General features: G+C 40.9%; 1 protein-coding gene across 4 annotated transcripts in view; it reads right to left on the bottom strand.

Annotated features, from left to right (window-relative positions):
• LOC137098195 (kinase non-catalytic C-lobe domain-containing protein 1) overlaps window positions 1-24,547 on the bottom strand; it is a 36,111-nt gene extending 11,564 nt beyond the window's left edge. Inside the window, exons 1-17 of one of the 4 annotated variants that reach the window (XM_067474167.1) lie at window positions 24,016-24,547; window positions 19,446-19,644; window positions 16,852-16,910; window positions 14,014-14,160; window positions 12,474-12,591; window positions 12,251-12,384; window positions 10,311-10,943; window positions 9,324-9,438; window positions 9,020-9,091; window positions 8,784-8,845; window positions 8,521-8,679; window positions 7,437-7,514; window positions 7,204-7,291; window positions 6,695-6,887; window positions 4,779-5,497; window positions 4,354-4,492; window positions 1,095-1,372 (exon numbers count right to left, since the gene is read on the bottom strand). In XM_067474167.1, coding sequence (XP_067330268.1) covers window positions 1,095-1,372; window positions 4,354-4,492; window positions 4,779-5,497; window positions 6,695-6,887; window positions 7,204-7,291; window positions 7,437-7,514; window positions 8,521-8,679; window positions 8,784-8,845; window positions 9,020-9,091; window positions 9,324-9,438; window positions 10,311-10,943; window positions 12,251-12,384; window positions 12,474-12,591; window positions 14,014-14,160; window positions 16,852-16,910; window positions 19,446-19,644; window positions 24,016-24,120 — 3,298 coding nt within the window. In that variant the 5' untranslated portion in view covers window positions 24,121-24,547. The remainder of the gene's footprint in view (window positions 1-1,094; window positions 1,373-4,353; window positions 4,493-4,778; window positions 5,498-6,694; window positions 6,888-7,203; window positions 7,292-7,436; window positions 7,515-8,520; window positions 8,680-8,783; window positions 8,846-9,019; window positions 9,092-9,323; window positions 9,439-10,310; window positions 10,944-12,250; window positions 12,385-12,473; window positions 12,592-14,013; window positions 14,161-16,851; window positions 16,911-19,445; window positions 19,645-24,015) is intronic. The other 3 variants (XM_067474179.1, XM_067474195.1, XM_067474187.1) reach the window with 3 other exon arrangements.
• Window positions 24,548-25,547: the final 1,000 nt, after the last annotated feature.

The raw sequence follows: 25,547 nt of genomic DNA, 5'->3' as shown, positions 1-25,547 counted from the left end.
AGAAGGCAGCGGGCTCGAATCCCACCCCACCAGGTGTGGCCCCACCCAGTCACCAAGGGCGACCTTGGTGCCGATCCCAGACCCGGATAAAATAGTAGGGTTGTGGCAGGAAGGGCATTTGGAGTAAAAACACAGGCCAAATCAACGTGCAGAACACGTTCCACCGAGGCAGCCCCTGAAGGGACAAGCCGAAAGCTGTTCATGTTTTCACGTCACCCACTACCCACTCACATTTAGTCTATTTATTTTTTAACCTGTACCCAAACACCCCATTTAGTTAATAATGTTTTTTAAGCCCATTACAAATGATCTTTATGGGGAAACGTGTAAAGAAAAATGCTCCTTTAACACTGTTGCACACAGTTCACGTAACTTCACGAAGTGAACGAAGTTATATAGTAGAGAGCTTCACATTCTCCCAGTTATTCCTTCATTCATATGAATAATTAAAGATGATACATTTTACATCTTTTAACCTTTTTCAAAAACATTTTAAAATACATTTTTTCAGATGTCTAATACTAAAATTATCAATAAAATTGTGGCTGATTGGTGTATATGACCAACTTATAAAATATTAAAAATTCAAGTAGCTCCACATTTACCAACAACAATATGATGCTACTTCCACATATAAATATTGTTAATCATATAGCAATATTATTTATTACAAGGGGCCCATATTTTGACGATTTGTAAAACTTAAAAAAAATTTTAAGTTGGAAACTTAAGGACTTTTAACATACAGAAAAAAATGCACTTCAAAGTCCACCTGATCCTCGTGATGTTTCAGCAGTAAATAAGCTCATATTAAATCAGAATATATCAAATTTACAGTGTTTAAAATAAAACATATGCTTATATTATTTCCCCAATTCTTCCTGTCTTGCGACAGCACAGGAATACATGTCATATCTTTCCTCGTTGGTTTTAAGTTTTTAACTGTTGATTTGTAAATAAATCATTATTTTGTATCAACCTAAATAACCACTTGCTTTGAATAGCTGTAACACATTTCATAAAAATATTAATATTTAGAAATTAAAACTTAAATTTCCATGTCCAGAATCAGAACCACAGAGGCGTAGTCCTACCTTGACTAACACAGTGCTGACTCTGATTTGATGTTAATTCACAATCTTCAAGTGCAATCTCATTTTTTCCCTGATGGGACTGGGCCTTGGTTCCCTCCCAAGAATCCATATGCGAAGCAGGGCCGGACATGTGGACATTTCCATTCAGATCAAGATGGCTGTGCAGGAAATCTTCCTCCTTCCTCTCGCTGCAGACAGTGGACATCAAGGTTGGTGTAAGAGCTGCCCTTTTCACAGCCTCTGATGGAGGCTGCTCATTAGAGCGACTGCATGGTGTGCTGTACGAGAAGGAAAACACACACAATGAGGACAGTATCCAAAGGTAGTGACAATTAGATAAAGAATTAAAAAAAAAAATAAGGACAATAATGAGCATCATAAAAAAAATGTAACAAATAGATAGAACACACAACCGAATGCCAAAATTAAATTAATCCGCATCACAAAATCTTCCTGCGGAGCCAGCTCACTTACAAATCACACCAATCAATCTATAAATTTAATTTTGCTCGGCCAGAAACACCATCCGTTGCCCGTCTGTGTCACAGTAACATGGTCCATGTCTCAATAGAGAGACTGTCCTGCCTTTATCCCCCACAGAGGGAAAAATATAACCTTCCACAGTTGAACTCTTTGAATAAGCTCATAGCTAAAGGAAAAACATTTGTCTACTGTTTCTCTCTGCAAAGCTGTGAGTTCTGGCTGCTGCAGCGTAGTAATAATGTCTCTCCACGTATCGCCTTAAGCATAAGAGCATGTCAAGTGACAGGCTCACCCCCTCTGCTCATCCAAGTCGGGACGATGTGCAAACCCTCAATAAAAACAGAATGCAATCATTTGCAAATCTCATCAACCTGAATTTTATTCACAATAGAACATAAACAACATATCAGATGTTGAAACTGAGACATTTTACCATTTCATAGTAAATATTAGCTCTTTTTGAATTTGATGGCAGCAACACAGCTCAAAAAAGATGGAACAGCGTGATGTTTACCATTGTGTAGCATCCCCTCTTCTTTTAACAACTGTCTGTAAGTGTCTGGGAGGTGAGGAGACAAGTCCTGAAGTTTAAGAGAGGAATGTTGTCCCGTCCTTCTCTGATGCAGGATTCTAAGCTGCTCAACAGTCCTGGTTTGTTGCCAGATTTTCAGTTTGTTGATGAGTTAAATCTTTTCTATTGGTGAAAGGTCTGGAACGCTGGCAGGCCAGTTCTGCACCCGGACTCTTCTCATGTGAAGCCATGCTGGTTTGATGGATGCAGAATATGGTTTAGCATTGTCTTGCTGAAATATGCAAGACCTTCCCTTACAGAGACGTGGTCTGGATGGGAGCATATGTTGCTCTAAAACCTCTAAGTACTTTTCTGCATTGATGGTTCCTTTCCAGATGTGTAAGCTGCCCACACCTCTTCTTTTTTTCCTTTGGGCTGTTCCCTTTCAGGGGTCACCCCAGCGAATCATGTGCCTCCATCTAACCCTGTCCTCTGCATCCTCTTCTCTCACACCAACTAACTTCATGTCCTCTCTCACTACATCCATAAATCTCCTCTTTGATCTTCCTCTAGACCTCCTGCCTGGCAGCTCCAACCTCAGCATCCTTCTACCGATATATTCACAGTTTCTCCTCTGAACATGTCCAAACCACCTCAATCTGTCCTCTCTGACTTTATCTCCAAAACATCTAACATGAGCTATCCCTCTGATGTCCTCATTCCTGATCCTGTCCATCCTCGTCACTCCCAAAGAGAACCTCAACATCTTAAGCTCTGCTACCTCCAGCTCTGCCTCCTGTCTTTTCTTCAGTGCCACTGTCTCTAAGCCGAACAACATCTCTGGTGTCACCACCGTCTTGAACATCTTTCCCTTCATTCTCGCATTCCTCTGTTATCCAGAGCAGACCTCCACCTCTCTAGATTTTCCTCCACCTGCTCCCTGCTCTCACTACAAATCACAATGTCATCTGCAAACATCATAGTCCATGGAGATTCCTGTCTAACCTCATCTGTCAGCCTGTCCATCACCAGTCACATTACTGACATGTTGCCAAGTAACCTGATTAGTTTTTGATTTGAAAGAGTTACTTTTCCAGCCTTTTGTTTCCCCTGCCCCATGTGTTGGTGACAACAAATTCAAAATGACCTAATATTTTCCACTAAATGGTAAAATGTCTTAGTTTCAACATCTAATATGTTGTTTATGTTCTATTGTGAATAAAATATGGGTTGATGAGATTTGCAAATCATTGCATTCTGTTTTTATTTAGGTTTTACACGTCAGCCCAACTTCTTTGGAACTGGGGTTGTACGTGATCCCATGTAAAGTCCACTTGTCTTCATATTTATTTAAGGTTTTGCATGTAAACATGACCAAACTGTGAAGCAGTCATCATAGGGACCATTTAAATTGCTGGATGAAGATAAATATATATTTTAATAATGTTGATTTGAACTCTTTATATGGGTGTGCACATGCATAAGTGAGTGAACAGAGGACGAAAGGTCAGTGTTCAAAGGCCCTGGTTCATTATGTGCCTGTTCTTCAGAACCCACATAAAGATGAATTAAAAATCGAAATACAATCGAATGTGTTTACCTCACTGTTCAAATGAAAGCGCTGACTGTTCAGTTGTTAATAGGATATCGTTTTTCAAATTTAAGATAATTAATCTGACACTGTTGCTTTAATTAATAATGGATACTAATTGTGGTTATTTGATTCATTAGACAGCTTCCACCTGGAAAACACTCAAACTTTTAAAAGATAACAGACTGATGCATTATAATTAAAAAAAAAACTGCTTTTATTCCTACTGAACATATACATGTGCTTAATTTCTTATATTTTTACTTTTTATTTTTTTATTATGAATTTTGGCTTTTATCAATTTTTTTAAACTAAAATTTGTGTTTTAAACAGAAAATAGGGGCTTGCAAGAGTATTTACCGTCACTGGAAGCTTTTGACTTTCCTTTTTTTTAATTTTAAATAGTGAATCATGATAAAGTACATTTTGAACTGAGCATGTTTGTTTATCCAGTTATGTATCTATATCTAGGTAATTAACCCTGATACTATTTATGAATCAAAACCTATTTTGATTTGAAAACAGGATCAGAGTGAAAGAAGAAGATTTCTCTTCTCAGGAGCTACATTTCACAGATATGAGGAAGTATTTCAAACGTTTAAAAAATTCGTTTTCTGACCTGCAGTATTTCAGTTAGTTTAAAAGAAAGTGGTTTTGTAGTCAAAACTACTCACAGCGTGGATGGACTGTAGTTGACCAGGCAGTGCAATACACCCAGAAGGTCATCTTCCCAAAACAGATCACTAAACCTTTCCTTCACAACACGGGCAAATGTTGGGTACTGGATGTCCTTCAAGGAGAAGATGTACTCCCCTCGGAAAAGAGAAAAAGTAGATTTTCACTATTACTTCCTGAAGGCTGAAATATAGAGACTTCGACTAGTTGACATACATTCAGGCTTTGTGCTAAGCTAAGATAACCAGCTGGTGGCGCTACCTTCATATGGAATAGATCTTTTGAACATGTGTATAGTTTATTCTCTATATGGGTTTGCACATTTTATTTAAAAAAATTTGAAAAATTATTCTCGATGACTAGGGAGTAACGTAAATTACAAAAGTAAAGATAAGATGTATTACAGTCATGTGGAGATACATACCCATGGCAATGTCCTCATGTCCATTGTGTAAACACCCCTTTAGTGAAAACTCTCCCTTGAGCAAGTGAATGACTTCCTGTAGGGCAGGGAGGACTTTTGGAGAGATGGACTCTGAAGGAGACTGAATGTCACGTTGTGTCCCCTTGTGATTTGTCTGTCCATTGTAAGCTCTGGGCACACTGTTCTCCAGGGGCCTGTCAGAAATGACGGAGCTACCATTGAAAAAAGATGATGGTGGACTATAATACTGACGTCCAGGCCTCACAGGCACATTCAGGCACTTAATAAACGGACCATCAGTGCTCTCTGGATCTGGGATTAGTCCCTGCAATGGCTGTGGGATCAGGGCGAGATTTATGTCCAACCCAAGGGCAGAGTCAGGAGCCCTTACCTGCACAGGGACTAAAGAAAGATGTCCTGTTGTGGGATCCTGATGGAACAGGTAATTGTTGAAAACACCACAACCGCTTAGGTTCGAAGATATTGGCTGAGAAAGAGAGACTTGAAGACCGGAAATATTAGGGAGAATAGAAGTGTCGATCAGCATGTTCTCGCTGGGGGTTGTTGAAGTTTTAGCGCCACCTGCCTGATTAACAGGCAACTCCTGTCTATTTAGATTGGGTTCAGTCCGTGCATGATACAAGTATGTGGACTCAAATGGTGAAGGAAACTCATGGGTATTGGTGAATTCATCCAGGGTCCTGAAAAACAAACGACCCCTAAAAAAAAACATTCTCATTTTTGTACAGCATTTTGTGTGGCAATAAATCATTGTAATCATGTGTAAAAATAAAAACCCACCCCCTCGTTCCTGTAAAAGCTAGCAGCTTATTAGCTTAGCTTTAAAAACATTAAAAATGCATCGTGGCCCTTCCTGGTTCTCAAGTCTTTTTAATGCTCCATAACTTACATTACATTGTGCTAGTTTCATTCCCTGGCCAAAGCGATACAATGACAAGTTGTGGTATTGTTGGCTGTTACAGTATGGGATGGAGTATTTCTTGACTACGAGCAAGTCGCGAAGCTGTGAGACAATTTTGCCATAAAACCAAAAATTTGTGTGTATCTATGTAGTCAACATGGCGTCATACTTTCTTTTTCACACTCGATTTAAAATTCCTTTGAACTGAGCAAAGCTATAAAAGTATTGGAACAGTGAGGCCTATTCCTTTATTTTTTACCTGAAAGACTGAAAACATTTGGGTTTGACATTAAAAGACGAATATGAGACAAAAGATCAACATTTCCAGGCATTTACATTTGGATCTGACACACAGCTTAGAAGGTAGCACCCTGTGTTTGAACCCATCCATTCTTCGTGTGAGCAAAAGTTTGGGAACAGATAGACCTAAAATAAATTAAAGTGAATAAGACCTGAGATTTAATTGCAAATCCTGTGCTTGCAATAACTGCATCAAGCCTATCACCACCTTCTTCTTTTATGATGTTTTTCCAGGCTTTAACCACAACTTCTTCACTTGGTTAGTCCCTTCAGTCTCTTTTTTAGCAGCTAAAATGCAGCACTATAGTGTTTAAGTCTGGAGATTGACACACTTCGACTTGCGGACGGGGCGCAAACCTCCGACCCTATGGTCGGTAGCCGACAACTATACCAACTGTCCCACTCCCGCCCCAATCAGATCCAGACGGAAATATCTGGAAATAAAAACTGAATTGTTGCTCTCGTGTCATTTTCATCTTTTCATGCTAAACCTAAAAATCCCTGATCCAATACTTTTAGAGGGGAGTGTAGATGTTTCCGGTCTGTTTGCCAAGATTTGCTAACAATACTCTCATCTCAACATCTCTGCAAGAAAGCAAAACCTTTCCCCAAATTGTCCAACAGTTTATCTAAAAATTATAACTTTCACAATTTCACCATAACACTTGTTTTTTTTTTTTTGGGAAAAGCTTACCCTTCAGTGATGGCTCCAGTGCTGTGGCTCTCCTCCTCTGAGTCCTTTTCATTGGTCAGGATGATGGGGGTAAAGTGTGTGGATGTGGAAGTGAAGGCTTCTGGGAGATTGAGTTCCTTGTTAACTGGATAGCTGTAGGGAATAGGGCCAGGCACAGGAGCCAGTTGGCTCTCAGTGGCCATGGGCACAAAGCCTACACACAGTTACAACAATGCCAGGTACAATATCAGTGATATTGTCTCATGCAATACACATTACTGAATACACTGAATGTGTGAAATATTGGGAAGGTGCTTCTATGATATCACCCTTTTGAAAAGCCACGGTGCCTTATAAACTTTTACTTACCTTAAACAGTAAAAGTTATAGGACAAAAGCAAATTGGAGATTATCTTATTGGTATGATTCAAGGAATCTTCCCAATCTGTGACACATTTAGTGTATAATATGCTGTACTGTAAATTTCAAACCATATTGCATGAGGGTCATCTGTACTAAAGACGTCCTACCACTGCTGTTTGGTGCAGACTCTTCACACGAGCCTTCATGAGTTCCAGATGTGCTCAGATCTTCTCTGTGACTAAATTTTGAAGTGGTCTGAAAGAGAGTAGAACTGGCTCATCACAATAGAGAAACATGCCAAAATTCAATGACATTAAACAGGACAGACTGGTCAGGAACAAACAAGTCACTGAGATCTAAATTCTAAGTAAATGCATTTGCACTGAAAAAGTAAGTTTACCGGGTGAACTGTGCTGATGAGGTTATTCCAGACCGTGTCAGCATTTGTGCCTTCATGTGATAAGTAGTCACGACAGCTCTGAAACAGACCCACAACAAGTATGGTGATAACACACAATCACACGCAGACACCCTTAATGTCAGAATGAATTCTGCCCTGAAATAACTGAACCGTTTCATTAAAAATAAAACGCCCAGTACTTAGAAACCTAACAGCTACTTTTACGACATGACTGACAGCATAACAATAAAAGAAAATGATGTATTTTTTTTTTTTAGCAGAGACCCTCGCTGACAAAATGACAAAGCACTGTTACAAATTGGATTCTCTATCTAAATTACAACTGATTTTCTTCTAAAAAGGGATCCGTCTATTTGGAAAAGTGCCCCTCTCCGAAGGTGATATCCGCAAATTGATATGCAAAGTTAACTCAGGCTTTATTTATAGTATTTTCCTGAGCTAGACATAAAAAGACACGTAAACAAAGTAAAACAGGTCAGTGGTATAGAATAATGAAGCATGCACGAATAGAAAATTAAAAAGCAGACATACAAAGTAAAACAAAGGAAAAATAACTAGAGTTCTGAATAGTTTTTTTTTTTTCATTAATCTCCTGAGCGATGATAAACAGATACGACTTTCACCATACACTTATATTTTTCTAACATGGATATAAAACTTGAGTTTGGAGTCCTAGATGTTGTGTAGTTATTTTAATAAATTCACTTTCCCAATTTCTCTCTTGTAACTTGTACAATTCCTTTTCTTTTTTGCAAATGGAAATGAAGCTGAAGGGAGCGGAACGCACTTTGAAATGGGGAAGCTTAAGTCAGAGAGTTCAGTGGGAACACTGGAATGAGAAAAATGATGGGTTGGCCAAAAAAAAAAAGTAATGGTAGACACACGATGGATCGATTTCAGGCCACTGCCGCAAAGAATTGCAAATTGCAGGGACTTTGTGCATGGGAAAACAATAGTGTGCAGAATCTAGAGAGTGAGCAATCAGTGCCGGGTAGAAAGGCTTGGTCATAAACATGCGGGACAAAACGGGGGAAAAGGCGAATCCAGGTAGTGAAACAAGAACCTTCTTAGCCACGACGATTGTGGGTCTCTCAATGGGCGTCCTTTTTGCCATCTCCAGGAGCAGTCTCTTCAGCTTGCGAGGCATTGCCAGTTTCTGATTCGGTGATAAACTGAACTTAGCTGTAGCCCAGAGAATAGCAGCCACCCCATACACACATACCTGAGGCAACACAGAAAAAAAAAAAAAGGGTAAAGGAAACACTACAAACCCCAAATCATTAGTAAGGTTAATTGTAATAATAATTGAAAGGAGGTTGCACAGACCTTCTCAGTCACAATTCCATGTTCTTGATATTCAGGAGCAAGAAAGAAATCATCTCGGGATCCTAAAAAGAACTCAGTCAGATAGAGAAGTCAGCACAGTTGCCTGCTGTGAGTGTGTGTGCACTGTCAGCATCTATGTTATGTAAGTAAATCACTAAAGATTAACGAAATGGAAGAACAACAGATGCTCCGTATTAGCACAGGGAGACAAAACCGTATGACTAAAGTAAACATACCGATGGTTTTCGGTTTCAAGAAGAGCACTTCTCCCTCGCAACCCACATACACTGTGTCCAGGCATAAATAGGCTGATGGGAAAAAGAGAGACGTCATCTACACAGAAGCACTCGAAGCAACAAAATTCCGTGCAGCATGCCAAGCCAGGCCACATAATTTGCATTATTTTTCCTCTCTCCTCTGGAATTTTCTAGTCCATTATTGTCGTTTTAAACAAGAGAGAGGAGTCGAAAAGAAAACGAAGCATTCGTGTATATGGATTCGGAAATGTTCGTGGGAAAGTGAGTAAAAAAAAAAAATCACCTGGAAAGTCTATGTAGGTCTGCAGTGAGGACAAGCAGGTGTAGCAGAGAGCCCACAGCTCATTAACCGTCAGCCTCCGTCCACAACGAGTCAGTAACTGTCTTAGAGAGATCCACTGGACAGAGAGTAAAGAACAAACCAAGACATGAGTTTCAGATTTGGTAGGTTTGCTGATGTCTCAATAGGTCGAATTCACTCCAGCTGAATTAATGCCTCACCCTCAGTAACAATTTGTTTTATGCTGTTCACAAATCACTGTGGCCTTTTCGGCCTGTGATTACAGTCTCTTTGAGAGTGAATACTTTTATCTGGCAATAGATAAATTCATTCATTCATTCATACAGAGGTCCTTTAGAAACTGCTATTCTGGCAGACGAAGTTAAGGACATATTTAATCATGATGCATTTTCTGGGATTCTCTTTTTATACGCAGTCATGACACTGACCTGTTGCCAAATTAACTTCATTAGCTGTGAGATGTTCCACCACATACAACGTGAGTCTTTTTTTGCCACTATCCCAATGGTTAGGATGTGTTGCTCTCATCAAAATCAAATGGAGCCGAGTTTTCACACCACAAGCAAATTTCCCAGTTTCAATATTTGATAATGTTGTCTTTGTGCTACTCGCAATCAAAAACAGGTTTCCAATTATTGCAAATCATTGCTTTCTCTTTTTCTAAATTTATTTATTTTACACTGTGTCCCAGCCTTTGTGAAAATAGGTTTTGAAGATAAGTAGCACAAAAAAAAAAAAAAAGAAAACGTAACCACAGAAAATAATTGTAAACTAAGCAAACAGTTTCTGAACTGACCCGAATCCCCACTACATGAATCATTTTCACATTTCAGTCTTTCCCTTTCACAGCTACTGTTACTGGTCAACTGCCAATTTTCCAGTGGACTTTAAAATACAGCAGTGATAAAAATCGAAGATGCAACTGCAAAGCCATTCTGTCGATGTGACAGCCATCTGACTCAGACTAACCTCATCCTGAGATTCTTCATTCAGGCACAGCATGCTTTTGGTCATGTGGTTATTGGCCATGTAGAGGCTGTGGTTCAGTGAACTCTGGTCCACAGAAGAGTCGTGTTCTCTTTCCATTCCCTGGTATGAAACGGGAGACGATGCTAAATGCTCAACACAGTCCTTAGGTTCAGTGTCATGGCATTCCTGAGTCATTCCTTCCTCAATCCACAAGGCCTCTGCAGGATCCTTGTTTTCGTGTGTGCTTTGGCCATCCACGAAGGGGTTCACATAATCCTCAGTGCCACTGTGGGGGTATGATTCACAGGACCGGCCCCGGTTGAGCCTTGGAAACCTGTTACTCCACACAGAGCTGGAGCTCAAGTGTTCATCAGCTCCAATCTCAGTGAGATCAGACACAGGGACACTGATGTCTCCATGTGCTGGAGGGGGAAGAGATGGGGGGTTGTTGGAGTCTGGGACAGAACAGGAGCGGTTAAGAGCCCCTCTCACCCTGTTCAGCCTCTGCTGAGCTCTTCTCCTCACCGGAGAGCTGTTGTGGGACCTGAAGTCCATCTCATCGGCAAAGATCACACCATCATCACCGCTGTCCATCTCCTCGGCCCAGAGCGAGGAATCCCAGGCCCCACATACCTGCAGACAGCGCAACAGTGTGCAGTAATTTGTTTGTAGCCATTCTGAATGCAGAAATAATTATTAGAAATACCAAAAGGTTAGCGTTTAGAAACCACAGAGGAAATAACCAAAAATGAATTTCATAACTTTATAGGGCCTGACCAACTTGTGAAGCATATAAAACAGGCTAATATACAATGTCGTTAACCTGAAGGACTAAGAGCTAATGCTAATGTGCCAATAATGTGTACTAACTGCAAATGTTATGAGAGGAACATTTACCGTAACCCAGGGTGTAAAGCTCCCCTTCATTAAGAAATGCATAATGGCATATTAATATTCTATTAACATCGTGGAGTTAGGTCTGTTGTTAAGTTTTAATAAGGCAGCAGATACTGTAGGTTTTCACCCAAAGAATTTGTTTTAAGACAGCTCGCACTGTTACAACACATTTAATAATTGGCACTGGTGTCATCTATCGTTATCACATGATCATATCGTCCATCCAATGTATTCTTTATTTCAATGGCAAAACGATATGGTTCTTTATTCATCATGAAGAAAACTTCCCAAAATGCTTAAGCCTACAGAACATAACATACATAAGGAAAAAGAGCAAAATAGGGAGTTTTGAAACGTGGCATTTATCAGCACATGTAGGTTGAGTCATGTCAGCTGGACTTTTTTCTCCCTGCTTGGTGTCAGTGCGACTGTGTTACTGACCACAGTATGATTAATTCAAGTTTACAGAGGCATCTTTGATCAATTTGGGAAGATTAATTAATTCATGTGGCAGATAATATCAATTTATTGAGTTACACTGTACTACTAAACCAGTACTGTATAACAGAAGACAATTTGTGCATGTTAATATTACCAGAAGGAAATCTGCTGATCCTAATGCTCTCACCTTGTGTAGGTTAACAGTGGGTATTGAAATTCTGCTAACATTTCTTCCTTAATGGCGTCACTACTGAAAGAGAGGACTTATGGATTTTTGAACTTTGGGACACATTTCTCACTCGCTGCACAGTTAACTCAGAGTAGCAAAAGCAGTAAAACAGTTTTGGCCATGTGAGGACAGGCACTACATAAAAATATACCTCTGAGCTGATTTGTAAGATGCGGCTTTATATCTGAAACTATGTATTTCTATCCCCATGCTGCATAAGTGCATCCTTCATCGTCTGAAAATGCGAACACATCTACTGCTCTGAGCTAACTGAGCTCAAACAAGGTCAAACTTGGACAACTTTTGCAGCACAATCTGGAGTACTGGAATCAGACCGTCCTCCAGAGCAGCAGCTACCCTCACTGTCACACACCTGCTGCCTGGACAGGCCATTTGCTTTAACTGGGCTGTCACAGCACAGATCTTTGGTACTGTCATCTGAGCTCTTCAGCAGACATCTGGGTTTGGGATGGTGCCATCGCACCTCCCAGGCACACTCGAGTCCATCTGTGGACACACAAAGATGGCAATTAGTACCTGGGGAGATCACAGCAGACAGCAACGGTGACATGTATAAATAGATATGACAAAATGACCTGGAAAGGCTGAAACGGATTCGATAGAGAGCACCCGTCGCCCAATCGAAGACAGCTTCCGGCAGACAGCTGCAGAGGAGGTATGAGACAGCTGTGCTTCGGCCAGAGACAGGATGTCCTGTAGAAAAATTAGACTAGCAGGTTTGCCATATTCAGGAAAGACAAAGGTTATTTTGTACTTTAGCAAATGCAAAATAAAAATGATTTGATGGGGCAGATACACAACAGAACAGCACACCAACCTGAGCATTTTGCTTTTCACAAGTAGCCACTCTATCTCTCTGTGCAGTACTGAATTATGGATGTTCACTACATAGTAGTGACCTATCTGTAATTCTGAAATGCTATATTTTGAGTAGCGACGTTTCCTGTGCCTGATTTTATGATGTTGGACCTTTATAGTTGCTGATCATTTATTGTTTTTGTCTGGCGTTTTGTAGCACTGGCCATACACACCTGCATTTAAATTAAATTATAATTTATCCCTGGGCTTGTTATCATGCATGTGCACGATGAGAGTATTCTGCAAAACTTAACACCCAAAGTGTACAGTACCAATTAGACTAGTTTAAGCGGCATTTTGTTTTTGGGTTTTCACATTCATTTGTAACTTGTTGTCTAGTTTATGTTGCGACAGACCAACAGCAAAGGGGACTTCTCAGCGTCTGACTATAACCGTGTAGGACAAATGCTAAGTGCATTCGCACTGACACAGCATTTCCACTTGATGCTGCCCAAGAGCACAGCTGGCAGTGCAGATGCTTTAGTTTATATCATATTCATAAGAGAAAATGAGACTTTAATTAATGCTACAACCATAATTACTGTAAACCCATTTACTTCTCCTGAAGGACTCTACTTGTGGCTATAAAAAAAACAAAACTGTGACATAGTGCTGTTCTGGGATGGTTGAGGGCTTGTTGTGTAACGATTTAATCAACCGTTCAAACTGTTGCCGTTGGAATAGTTTTCAGACACGTTCCTCTTTTTTACTAAGGTTAATTGTGTTTTCATTTTTCGAGCCCGGATTAAAAATAAATAAATAAGTGGGAGCGGTACGTCAGGGTGGGCAGTCCTCACTTTGATATTTTTGGAAAAGATTGACCAATAAAGTTTTGAGAAGATGCACACTTTATCTATCAAGAGTAAATCACATTGTCACAATAATTTCATGAGAAGAGGTAAAAAATACTTTATTTATTCCAACTTAATGGGCAACAGTGTATGTGTTTAATGCCTGTGTTAAGCTTTATTAGCTATTGAAGGTTTGCAGTCATTACAAAATTGAGTATTGAACTGAAACTGTAAATGTCATAAATACGTATTTTTGATGGTCACATTAAGATCTATTCAAGTTTTTACACTAATTGTATTTTTGTTTCTTTTTTAACTAAGTAATGATTTTAAAAATCATTTAATATCAGTAGTTTGACACATGAACGCCATTTTAATGAATTCTAGACATTTTACTTCTGTTCATCTGGACTTAATAAGATGCAGTTTTCTATAATTCAGTAACAGTCAGCAAACATTTTAATACCTGCAGGAGCGGCCTGTCCTCGGGTTTCTCCTCCTGCATTTGCTCCAGAAGCTTCTGGACTTCTTCTCCCAGCTCAGCCTCCAGCTCTGGCTCGATGACAAAGTTCAGCGCAGCAGAAAGCGTAGAGCCCAGAGAGTAAACATGACCCTGTAGATGAGGATAAAAGAAAAAAAAAAAACACATCATCAGAGTGCTGCTCAATTGTGTGTTACAGCAAGTACAGAGATCAGCAAAGTGGATTTTTATTATTCTAGACGTGTGAAGGAGCATGAAAAAGCATCAACTATGCAGGATGCTCATCATTTTTAAATTGTCATGTATTGTATATATTTAAGACTTAGCTTTTGTCTTGCTTTGCTACACTGAGAGTAGATATTATGGTCAGCTCTTTGCCAGCAGCAGACTGGGAAAAGGTGATTTTGAGTTCAAATCCCACATTTAACAATCACTCCCAACAACTGAAGTGGACTATACCCGTACTTATGTGGTGAGCACATGCGCAAGGCAGATCCCAGTATGGATAACCAAAATAGAAAGGGATATACTCAGCTGGTCCTAACTCCTCTTTTGCTTAAACTACTATTCAATTCAACTTTATTTATATAGCGCCAATTCGCAACAAAGTCATCTCAAGCCACTTTACAGAATAAAGTCAAGACTATAAAGATGTATAGAGAAAACCCAACAAATCCCCCTTGAACAACCCCTAGGCAACAGTGGAGAGGAAGAACTCCCGTTAACGGAAGGAACCTCCAGCAGAACCAGGGTCAGTCCCGATTCTCAGCCCCCACCCCCCCACAGCAGTCTAAGCCTATAGCAGCATGACTATAACTAACTATAAACTTAAGTCTAGACTTAAAAGCAGAGAGGGTTTCTCCTTCCTGAATCTGAACTGGGAGCTGGTTCCACAGGAGAGGAGCTAGTCATGAAATCCTACTTGAGAAACACACAAGATAAGAGAATAAAAAATAAAGTTGAAGACGGGAACAATTAAATGCTTTATTTTGAAAAACCAGCAACATGCGTCATCTGTAAATGTATTATTATTATTATAATTATTATTCTGTAATAGTGAGAACAGTTACACAGCTCAAAGTGAGGGAGCTTCACATTAATATTATGTGTTTCAGTGGAGGAAGCCAAATGCTTTTGAATCTAGGCACATTTAAGTAGCTATGATAGACTAAAGATACATTTCAAGGCTGTTTCTACAGCACAGCAGACACAGATGTTAGGAAGGTATGTAAAGATGAAGGTTACAGGGAGCCATTCAGTCAGTGCTGAAAGAGCATAAATTATTAATGTGAACATTTATTTAAAACCTTAATAGCCAGGGACAAGAAAACAGAACAACTGTTCTGGCGAGATGATACATATACACAGTAGAGTACACAGACCCTGCGGGTACATAATACTGCATTTTGCATTTCAATAAACAGTACGACACTAAAAGAGTTTCATGCTTAAGTGCAACAGTCAGAGGAACAAGTGCATCGTAGAAATCGTCACAAGATTCAGACCACAAGTGATGTTAAAGCCCTGATCTGCAAGATTTGATACTTGTCCCATTTAGTTCCTCCTACGGTTGCTGAGTGTCGCTCTTTGACTCCTCGTGGACAGAGGTGCATGTGCATTTGCTGAAGCTGTATCTATGTGTCACGAGCCACAGGATCATGTTGACTGACATGTTACAGTGTATTACAATATTAGATGATATTTAAATAGTTCAGACATGAACAATGATTATGTGAAAGTTAATATGCAGGCTCAGATGATGTCCTTCTAATGTGCTTCGAGTTTCGACAAACAAAAAGAGAACAGATAGAAATAACCTCACAAACGTTGGTTCGACTCAAAATGAAGCTGCTCACGTATGACCAGTTCCTTGAGAGGTTTGGGTCGACCTTCCTTATGATGAAAAGCTAAAACTTAATTGACACAACCACACATCCGGAAACAACACAGGTCCAACAAGAGCCCCAGCTCAGCATCTGTATTGTGTTCTGTATGTATTATCCCCTTCCCTCACCCTCGCTTCCTCCAACATCGCCTTCTTAGGTCTTACATTTGTTTTGTAAAGCGTTACGCAGTTGTTACAAGCCGCCACCATTTATGTATTTATTTACTTTTATTATTCTACACTTACCACACTGCACTGTTTACCTGCTGTTTTTTGGAACATTCCAGTGCAATTGCACTGTTTACATGCCGCTGTTTTTACACCCTTAGCACACTTGACTGTACTGTAAAATAGTATACAATAGGTTTACTGGTCGGCACTGTCTTAGGTTTTGTGTCCTGTCCTGTGTCTGTCTACACTGTTTGCACTTTACATAGCTTGTGTTGTTTGTAGCACCTTGGTTCTTGGAGGAACGTTATCTCGTTTCTACTGTGTACTGTGAACCACTGTGTATAGTAGAAGTGACAATAAAAGCCACTTGACTTGACAAGAACTGGGGAAAAAAAGAGCAAAGAAATTGCCTTCCACTATGAATATTTACTCATTTTTTACTATTCAACATGACTGTGGTGAACCTGAGCAAGGCCCTTAATTCCAAATGCTCCGGTGGAGCCGCTCAGACTAAATTATAAAAAATTATATCCAAACAGTAATCGACCGGATGAAACCTTCAAGATGCGACCTTGTTTCTTTCACTGTTACAGTTTGTTCGTTTGACTGTTTTAACTGAGTGATTGCCGGCTTGTGTGGGAAAGTTCAGGAGAGGAAAGAGAACAAGCAACGCTCTCCAGCAAGGTTTACTGAGGGACTCCCAGGGGTGGGGGTGTGCGCAACTGTGACCAGATTAAAAATCAGTTACTGGACCCAGAATATCTTACCTCAAACGTGCTGCCAGTGCTGTCAAACTCAGGAGGGACAAAGGAGCCTTCTGGATCATCTGCAGGTCAAGAATTACACCATTAAATATCATTAACTGCTTTCCAGACGTGATTTAAATGGCACAAACGCTCAGCACATCACAGCAATGCTAAACCACAAAAGTCCAGTGAGCCAGTGCAGTCATTTCCCTTCATCTGCATAATTCGCGTGTCAGAGATAATCCCCGACAAACATGACGGCGGCTACTGTATCTGCAGATCAGAAGATGCAGCAGCCACAAAGGCGAGGTGCTGCTGCTGCTGCCCCCCCCCCCCCACCTTCTGAAACAGCCAGTGCTCAGACTGGCTACAAGTGCAATGCACCCATATAAGAACTAATCCATATAAACACACTGTATACTGCTTTGATTGGCCTAAAGGAAAAAGGAGGTAGAGAGACATAGACAGAAGGAGAGAAAGAGAAAAGGAAAGTGGGTCATGGCAGATGTGGGTTTGTCTACTAGAGTTAAGATATTCCCTGCCAGGTCCAGACAGGACGATCTCCATTTCAGCCCCCACCCCCCTTCTTTCCTGCCTTCTTCCTCACTTCTCATCACCTACTTCCTTCCTTCTTCCCTTCCTATTCTTTGGTCTTTCTTGTCCTCTTTTCTTATCCCTCCTCCTTTCCCCTTCTTTATCTCCTTACCTCCTCTTTCTTACATTTCTTATCTCTTTTCATTGCTCTCCAAACTATTTTTTCTTCTGTTTTGTCATTTCTCTTTCCTCTATTATCTTCTACCCTTTTCATTTCTCCTTCTCTTTAACTTCTCTAACCTTGAGTCCTCTTTGTTTTTCCCTTCCTTTTCTATCCTTACCTTTCTTTTCTATCTGGTCCTTCCTATCCTTTACCTTCTTTTCACTCTCCTTTGCTATTCTTTTCCCTCCTCTGTCCTCTTCCTCTCCTCCCAAAGAGGTTGACAGTTCAAACAAACAAGAAGAAGGAGTAAAGAAGGTCAATACATTGTAACTCGTTGAGGATAAGCAGAGCTGTAACACAGTGAATCGGGCAATGAATAACGGTAGGAAAAGACAGTCGTAGTGAGTGACGCAGTTGCCTCCGGGGTGATGGTGAGAGCTCGGTGAGTCATGTCTGCCTACAGCGCTTTAGCACAACAGGTAGCATGAGCTGAGCAGTATCACCGATTCAACACGCTCTCCAAATGGGCTGACTGTTTTTCCCCACTGAGCACAGCCGGTCTGGTTTTATTACGAATGGAACAGCTTGCGATGCCAAACCTTGTGGGAATATTAGCACTTTTTCTTAGTCATCATTGCATGAAAACCATTAGAGGACATTTTGTTACTCTGCCCAGGTGCACTGGTTTAACCAACGCTGCCACAGTCACGTACAACTGCCTTCCTGTTATTAGCGCAATAGTTAATTAGCTGAAATTAAACCTTTTGATGAGTCCTCGTGGTGGCAGCTGTTCTCACCGAGCCTCAACTCTACAGCCCTCAAGGTCACTCTATTATACAGCCTTCCAGGGAGAGCTGGTTTGTGTGGGAGGCTGGGATTGAATGCTGGAGGGCAAAATTCACCGTAAAAAGCATCCAGTTAAATGAATTGGGAAACTGTTCAGCAACATGAGAGTGTCGTGTTTTTTGATCGATGGTAAACAGTACAGTAGATGTGCTGCGTTCAGCATGAGCAACTAATGCGAAAAGGGTTCATTTCTCCATCCACAGAATGACTCATAATTGATGGCACCAAAGCCTGATGAGAAATGAGGCAGGGGAGGATTTAACTAACACAGTAATCAAAATATTGCTTCATAGCGTTTCCGTTATTGACTAAAGATCTGAGTGAAGAGAAGAAAAATGAATGCAACACTTCAAAAGGATGTCATACTATCTCAGTAATGTGTGTGTGTGTGTGTGTGTGTGTGTGTGTGTGTGTGTGTGTGTGTGTGTGTGTGTGTGTGTGTGTGTGTGTGTGTGTGAGCAGCGCAGGTTGACTGCTGATAGGCTACACAAGCTGTTACCACAACAACGATACCTCTGGCAACTCTTGCACTCTGTTGATCTAATCAATGCTTATCAAGTTGTGAGATTTGGCACCAGAGCACAGAATCAGTGTGTGCTAACTGTGCGCATGTTCACCTGCATGCATATGTGTGTAATACTATGAGAGATATGAAAGGAAATGGGATAGAAAAGAGGATGAGAAGGAAAAACTGTTTGATGTACCAGGATGGAAAAAGACGCTGCCTGTGCCAATCAGAGCCAGTGAGACACCGATATGGTTTCAAGCAGTAATTTGCAAAGTGAAACCTGTACAGATCTGGGCGACAAACGGCTGAAGAGAAAACTGTGGCTTCTGTTGATAAGAGACAATTAAACTCTAGATCTATCTGTTATGTATCGTTATCTGTTGCAAAACTGATTCTTACTGCAAATGTTGTGCCTGCATCAGTAGCAGAACATGCTAAATGTCATCCAAACAATGATAAACAATAAGAAGGGTGGGTCAAATCAAGGGGCATAAAAGTCCTAAAGGTGTTCGAGTTATTGGACACGTACGTAAATAACAATGTGTCAGTGTGCTGTGGACTCACCACTGAGCTGCTCCATGAAGCAAACGTTACCATGGGCGTTGAAGGCCAGAGTGTCTGGTGTGATACACAGGGTGTGGAAGAGATGGGAGGGTCTGATGCTCTGCAGGGCCACAGCGCACTCTGCACACACCGCCCACACCTCCTCCTCAGACAGACAGCTGTCCCGCAAAGAAAGGATGTCTGCCAGAGACACGTTCTCCTGTGGAGAATACACATCAGCTTACACTGAGATAGGTCAAAAGAGAATTTCTCTAAATTGTCCAGGGGCAGGCTGAACCTGTGTGAGTGCTCTGGTTTGAAACGGTGCTAGTGTGTCAGGGGAAATGTTAATAATGAAGCCTCTTTGAGCTTTACAAATTACCTGCCTAGAGCTTAATTCAGCCATTTGTCTAGTTTCTTCACAATTAGCTTGTAGCTAGTTAGCCAGGTCCACCTGAGGACAGGAAGGGGAAGAATGCAAGAATTAGGGCTGCAGCGAATTTCCAAGTCAGCGTAAAAAAAAAAAAAAAAACGTGACTCAGGTATATTTCATGAGTCTACAGCGAGGACTCGTTTGAGAGCATACTGTATCGTTTGAATGTGTACAGGTAGGGACCAGGTTTCAAAACGCAATTCACGGACTTCAGGGGAACAGATTTATTATAACCTACGTGCAGAACATGCACTTAAGGGTTAAGGTGTTAAGGTTCGGACATAGTGAGATAGTGATGGTGTCAAAAGTTTAACTGTGTTTCTGCCATGTGGACTTAGGATCCACATTGGCTGATCTAATACATTTAGTACATATTCAACCCACTTTTTTGTGGGTTTGATCCACCAGGTGTTGGCTAGAATTGAAGCCTTTTGGACCAAAGTTTGGAGCAGGCAATTTATTATTTTTGTATTTTGTTTGCCCACCAGTCTTAGAAAACTTTACTCGAGCCTTAATAAATGTCACCCACAGGTAAAACACCTGTAATTATGTGTTTTATGTCACCCTTGGTATTTACTAAGTAGGATAAACAGCAAGAAGTAGCTGAGCTCTGAACCGAGTATGTGCTTAGTCTTGATCCTCTAAACCACGTAATTGTATGTGTACACATGCTGAAACCCCATTGGTCTGTTGGACTTAACAATAAATTCCTAAAATGTTGGAAGCCTGGTTTTTATTTATTTAAATTATTTCAATAGATCACAGAACAGTGTCCTAATTTGGACACAAGCAGCAGAAAATCCTGAATGTCCTTCAGCATGAAGGGCATTTGCTACAGAATGTACATGACATCCTGTACACACACACACACACACACAGAGACGTTTTTATGACAGGAAGTGATGCTATATGCCCAAATGAACACACTGCATCATCTGTGATCCACTATTCACAGATGCCCCTATTTATCCTACCAGTCACACTGATCTCACAGATACCGTGCAGCTTCCAGCATAAAGCGTCAATTCACTGCGTCAATAATTATAGGATCTTGTGTCCGGCGTGAACACAAAAGCCGCCCTCAGCTCAGATGGAGCAGTGGAAGTCTGAAGCAACAATTGTCAAACTGTACATCCAGAACTTTAATTACCATGAACTTATTTTTTTCTCCATGACATTGTTGATATACCAGATTATCTCACAATGGGAACTTATTTTGACTCAAGCTGAGAAAAGCCTTAATGCCTGTAACCTTTGTAAAATTCAACAATTAATCTCACGTCGGTGCAGCCAAGTTGCAGTTGATTGTGAACAAAGTCTACTGACGTGATCTGCTATGGTAGAACACGATTACAGGGCAGAAAAGTGCCACTTCAAGCAGCAGCAGCAGCACTAGCAGCCCCATAAATAGTTTCCCTTGAGAACAGTGCAGGGGGATGCTGAAAGTATCTCTCAGCCCCCTCAAGTTAAATATGCTGTCCTACATAAGTTTGCCTCTCAGCTTTAAGGTTCAGGTGTGCTTCATGTTTTCTCTAGGCCACTGAAAGAAAGGGCTATACTTTAATGAGTCAAGTCAATGGATTTATAAGCACATTTAAAACCAAAAGAAGCCGACCAAACTGCTACAACAATGAACTGATCAAGAAGATGTACAGAAATAGCAGAAGCAGAAGAAATCCATCTCAGTAATGAGAAAACATGGGCTTTTAGACGGGACTCAAAGGTTTGCAAAGTTGGCGCTGCCCTAATGTGGATGGGTGGACTGTTTTGGAGCGACTACTGAAGGGGATGAGCTTCAGCCTGACTCCAGAACAACCAAGGGCATGTGGTCTTAAGTGCTCGGGAGGATGTCTGGGGATGTACAAACCCAGAGAGGTAGGACTGTGCTGACCCATTAGGTGACCTAAAAGCAATAATGGCCTCAAAATGATCCTGTGGTGAACTGGAAACCAGTGAAAAGAAGCTGGTATAGGGGAGATGTGCTCAGGCTTCTATGTTCTCATCCGGAGATTGGGACATTTTAGACCAGCTGCACAAAGGAAAGTTTAAAGGCTGTGCATAACAGAAAAAAAAGGAACTCCTTTTTTTATATGTATTGAAGAGACAAAAACAGCTTGATATTTGGAAAAACACACAGATTGAAAGAAAAAAAAAATATTTGATTTCTTTATCAATTACAAAATCCCCATCGAAAAGGAAACCTAGGTTTCACCAGGGTGAGTCAACATGACCAAAGGACAATTTTGGTCCATGAAACTGTTGAAAATAAGACCATATTTTTTAAAGTATAGAAGGAGTATGTACAGAGTAAAACAGACGGGACAAACAATGGACATGTGTTGCAGCCCAACACTGAGAGGAGCTGAGAAAGACAAAAGGTCCCCCAAAGACTGAAAAGGTCTATAAGGGCAACTTCACCAATTTTCAACTTGCTTTCTATGGCTTTAGCTTAGGATGTAAATGTACATGAAAGCATTTGAAATTTCCTTATTTTAAAATATTTTTCTGCTTCTAGCTGAAAAACTCCTCCAGATGACATCACCCAGAGAATGTTTTCATCATTAGGAGTTCAGATGATGTCATCTGGAGGAGCTCTTGAAAAGCAGGTTGACTATGATTACAACCTCCATAGTATGAGCAACAAGATGACATAATCCGAACTGAAGGTTCCTTCAAGTGATGTCATCAGGAGGCATTTTTCAGCTTGACGAAGAGAGATATTTTGATACAGGGGAGTCAGAGGGAAGTTTAATGGCATTCATTTATATGTACTACTTACACAGGCTTAATGTCAGTGAATGTATCCTTTAAAAGAGCAGATACTCGGAAAAGAATGCTGTGATCCAAAATATCAAATGTAGCACCACGAAGAAGCCCAGAGTAAACTTCAAAAAACAAAATGAAGAACTTTTAAATGTGCTTTAGATTGAATTTCACTACATGTTCAAAAGGTCGATGACCCTTTGACCAGCCCGTTACTTGTTATTTAAGTGCCTTCACCTAATGTCCAGTAGTCTGCAACTGCAATTTAAAAACGGTCAACGCTATATTTTAACACATAAAGAGCTCTCAATCTGGAATTTTTCAAGAAATGTTAGAGATTCTAAAACTCCAGTTGCACAAACCATTAAATGCTGACGGCCGTTTTAAGGCAGCTGAGTTTAGAGCCCACGGCACTGCTCTTCGACATCCATCGTTCGGAGGATACTCTGATCAGACTGTTATGGTCAAACTGCTGCAAAGAATCCACTCCTGACTGAGACCATTATGAAGAAGACAACAGCCTGGGCCAAGACAGGTTTAAATTAAATGTGAGATTTGAGGCCATGTGTTTGTGAGACAAGGAGAAGTTGAACAGATGGCATCTGCATTTGTGGTTCGCACCATGGAGCTTGTAGGAGGAGGTGTCGTGGTTTGGATGAGCTTCACTGGTGAGACTGTTACCACTTTATTCAGAATTTCAGACCCATTAAAGCATCACGGCTAACATCACCCAGCAACACACCGTCTTATCTAATGGTGGGACCATCATTTGTTGTCCAGGAGGACGACTAGTCCTCAGGTCTGACCAATAAAGGACAATTTCTGATCACATGTCCACTCCACTGACCTGAGGAAAAAAACCCACGATGGGCTGAAACTAAAAGCAGCCAACAAGTGCTCAGCATCCTTCAGGATTGTTGGAGTGTCACAGGTAACCACTTCATAAAGCTCTGGCTGAGTTTGCAAAGCTGATACTTTAAAGAATATAAAATGTAAAAATCTTTAGCTGCACCTTTTTTTTTTTTTTTGCTTACTAACGCACTTCATTAGAGTTAGGAACAAATAACCATCACTAGGTGAGAAGGTGCATCCGAACTTTTGATTGGCACCGCATGGTGCAAGACCTATGACATGTTTTGGTCTTGGAGGTGCAAATGGAAAGATTCTGCAGCTTCATGAACCAAAAACCCTCTTCGTGGCCTATTTCTGAAAATTGAACTCAATATGCCAGAATATCCAAGAGCACTGGTGTGGGTCCACAAGCGGGTCCAGTTTTTATATTCATCAGTGAACACGGTCAACGCTTCTAGTTATTAACTTACTCAACTGATTATATAATTTGCCATTCTGAAGTCAACATTGCTTTTAATAAATCACAATTCCTTGTATGCTTACCTCGTCCTCCAGCAGTGGGGGTAGATGTTCCAGGTCATTATATCCGTCTCTTTCCTCAGCTTTCCCCAAGTACGTGAACCCTGCATCGCTCCCCGAAGTCTTCATTGCAGCAACTTTGAATCCGTCAAGTAGCGAAGCGTATTTCAGCCCAAACTGCAGCGCTTCCAGTCGAGACAGACGGCATGTCTCCGATCCGTGGGGACCACCGAACACAAACGACTACTTGCTGCAGTCCAAAAGACAGTCGATGGTCACTGCGGGACAATTAAAACAAGCAAGGAAAAAAAAATCAAAATCAACGCAAGAGAAAACAGGAAGAAGTCACAGCGATGCGCCCATTTCGCGCGTCTGCCGCGTGTTGAGGGAACAGGAGGCGGTGCTGGGTGGCGAACCACGGTGCTGGTGGGTGCTGGCCAGTGTTCGAGGCTGTCATGACTGCTACACCTCCGCAGAAAACAGGCGACACATCGAAGAGCAGCCTGGGCTGCAGTTTTGTGAACGCTCCCCCTCCCGGCGGAGGAGCCCGCGTTGGCAGAGCGGAGAGCGCTGTTTGGCTGCGCGCCTCAGTTCACAGCGCAGTTTTAGTGACTCATATTCATCACTTACTTTTATTATCGCCTCTCATTCCTGTGATGTGATTAACATGTCCAGAGAGTTGAATGATGCCACTATAGGGTGCAGATTCTTTATCTGACATTTTCCACTATTTTATGCTTAAACTACAGTAATTCTCTCACAATTGCCATTTTACGCCAATATGATCCACCACTCTTTGTTCGCCCTAATTATAAGTGCACTTTAAAGAAGGTTTAACAGAAATCCTGTGCTGAGGTGCGACAGTTTTAACCTGAAAAAAAAACATTGATTCAGTGTATGAACCTTCTCTTCTGCCTGTTCAACTGTATCATATGGTCTGTGTCTGAAAACATTCATGAGCCAGAACATTAACACTGGTGGTGCTAAGAGAGTCAGCATGGGCAGAATTATATTCTATTTAAAGTACTAAAGTATTCCACTAAGAAAAAAGTGTACCTTACAATACTGATATATGAAATCGATAAAGAAAAATAAGGGTCAAAGGGTAAAGGTGGAGCTCATTTTAACAACTTTATGTGCTGACAGCTGGCGACACCCTAATGATGTATCAACATTTACTATGTCAGAATTATTGTATAAAATCATCATATTTTTAATTCCCCGTTTGTAGTAGTGTCTCAGTGAGTGTGCCACTGTCCACTAGTGAACTCAAAACGTCCACAAAAGACAAAAAAAAAAAAAAAAACTTAGTCAGCCCAAAACTGCATTCACCAACACTGAAGAGGTGCAGAGCTACTGGGGCTGTGACGCATCGAACTGATGTCAAAGAACTACTGGCAATTAAACTTGCTTTCCTTGACTTTCTAGCCTCCGGATGACATCACCTGGAGGAGTTTTTCATCACTAGAGGCTCAGATGATGTCATGCAGGGCAGCTCTGGAAAAGCAGGTTGAACATTATCACAAACTCGTAGCATGAGCAACAAGATAACATAT

This window comes from Channa argus, chromosome 1 (genome assembly GCF_033026475.1).
Source record: "Channa argus isolate prfri chromosome 1, Channa argus male v1.0, whole genome shotgun sequence".
NCBI lineage: Eukaryota > Metazoa > Chordata > Actinopteri > Anabantiformes > Channidae > Channa > Channa argus.
The sequence above is the reverse complement of the archived record's forward strand: the minus strand, read 5'-3'. Positions and strand labels throughout refer to the sequence as shown.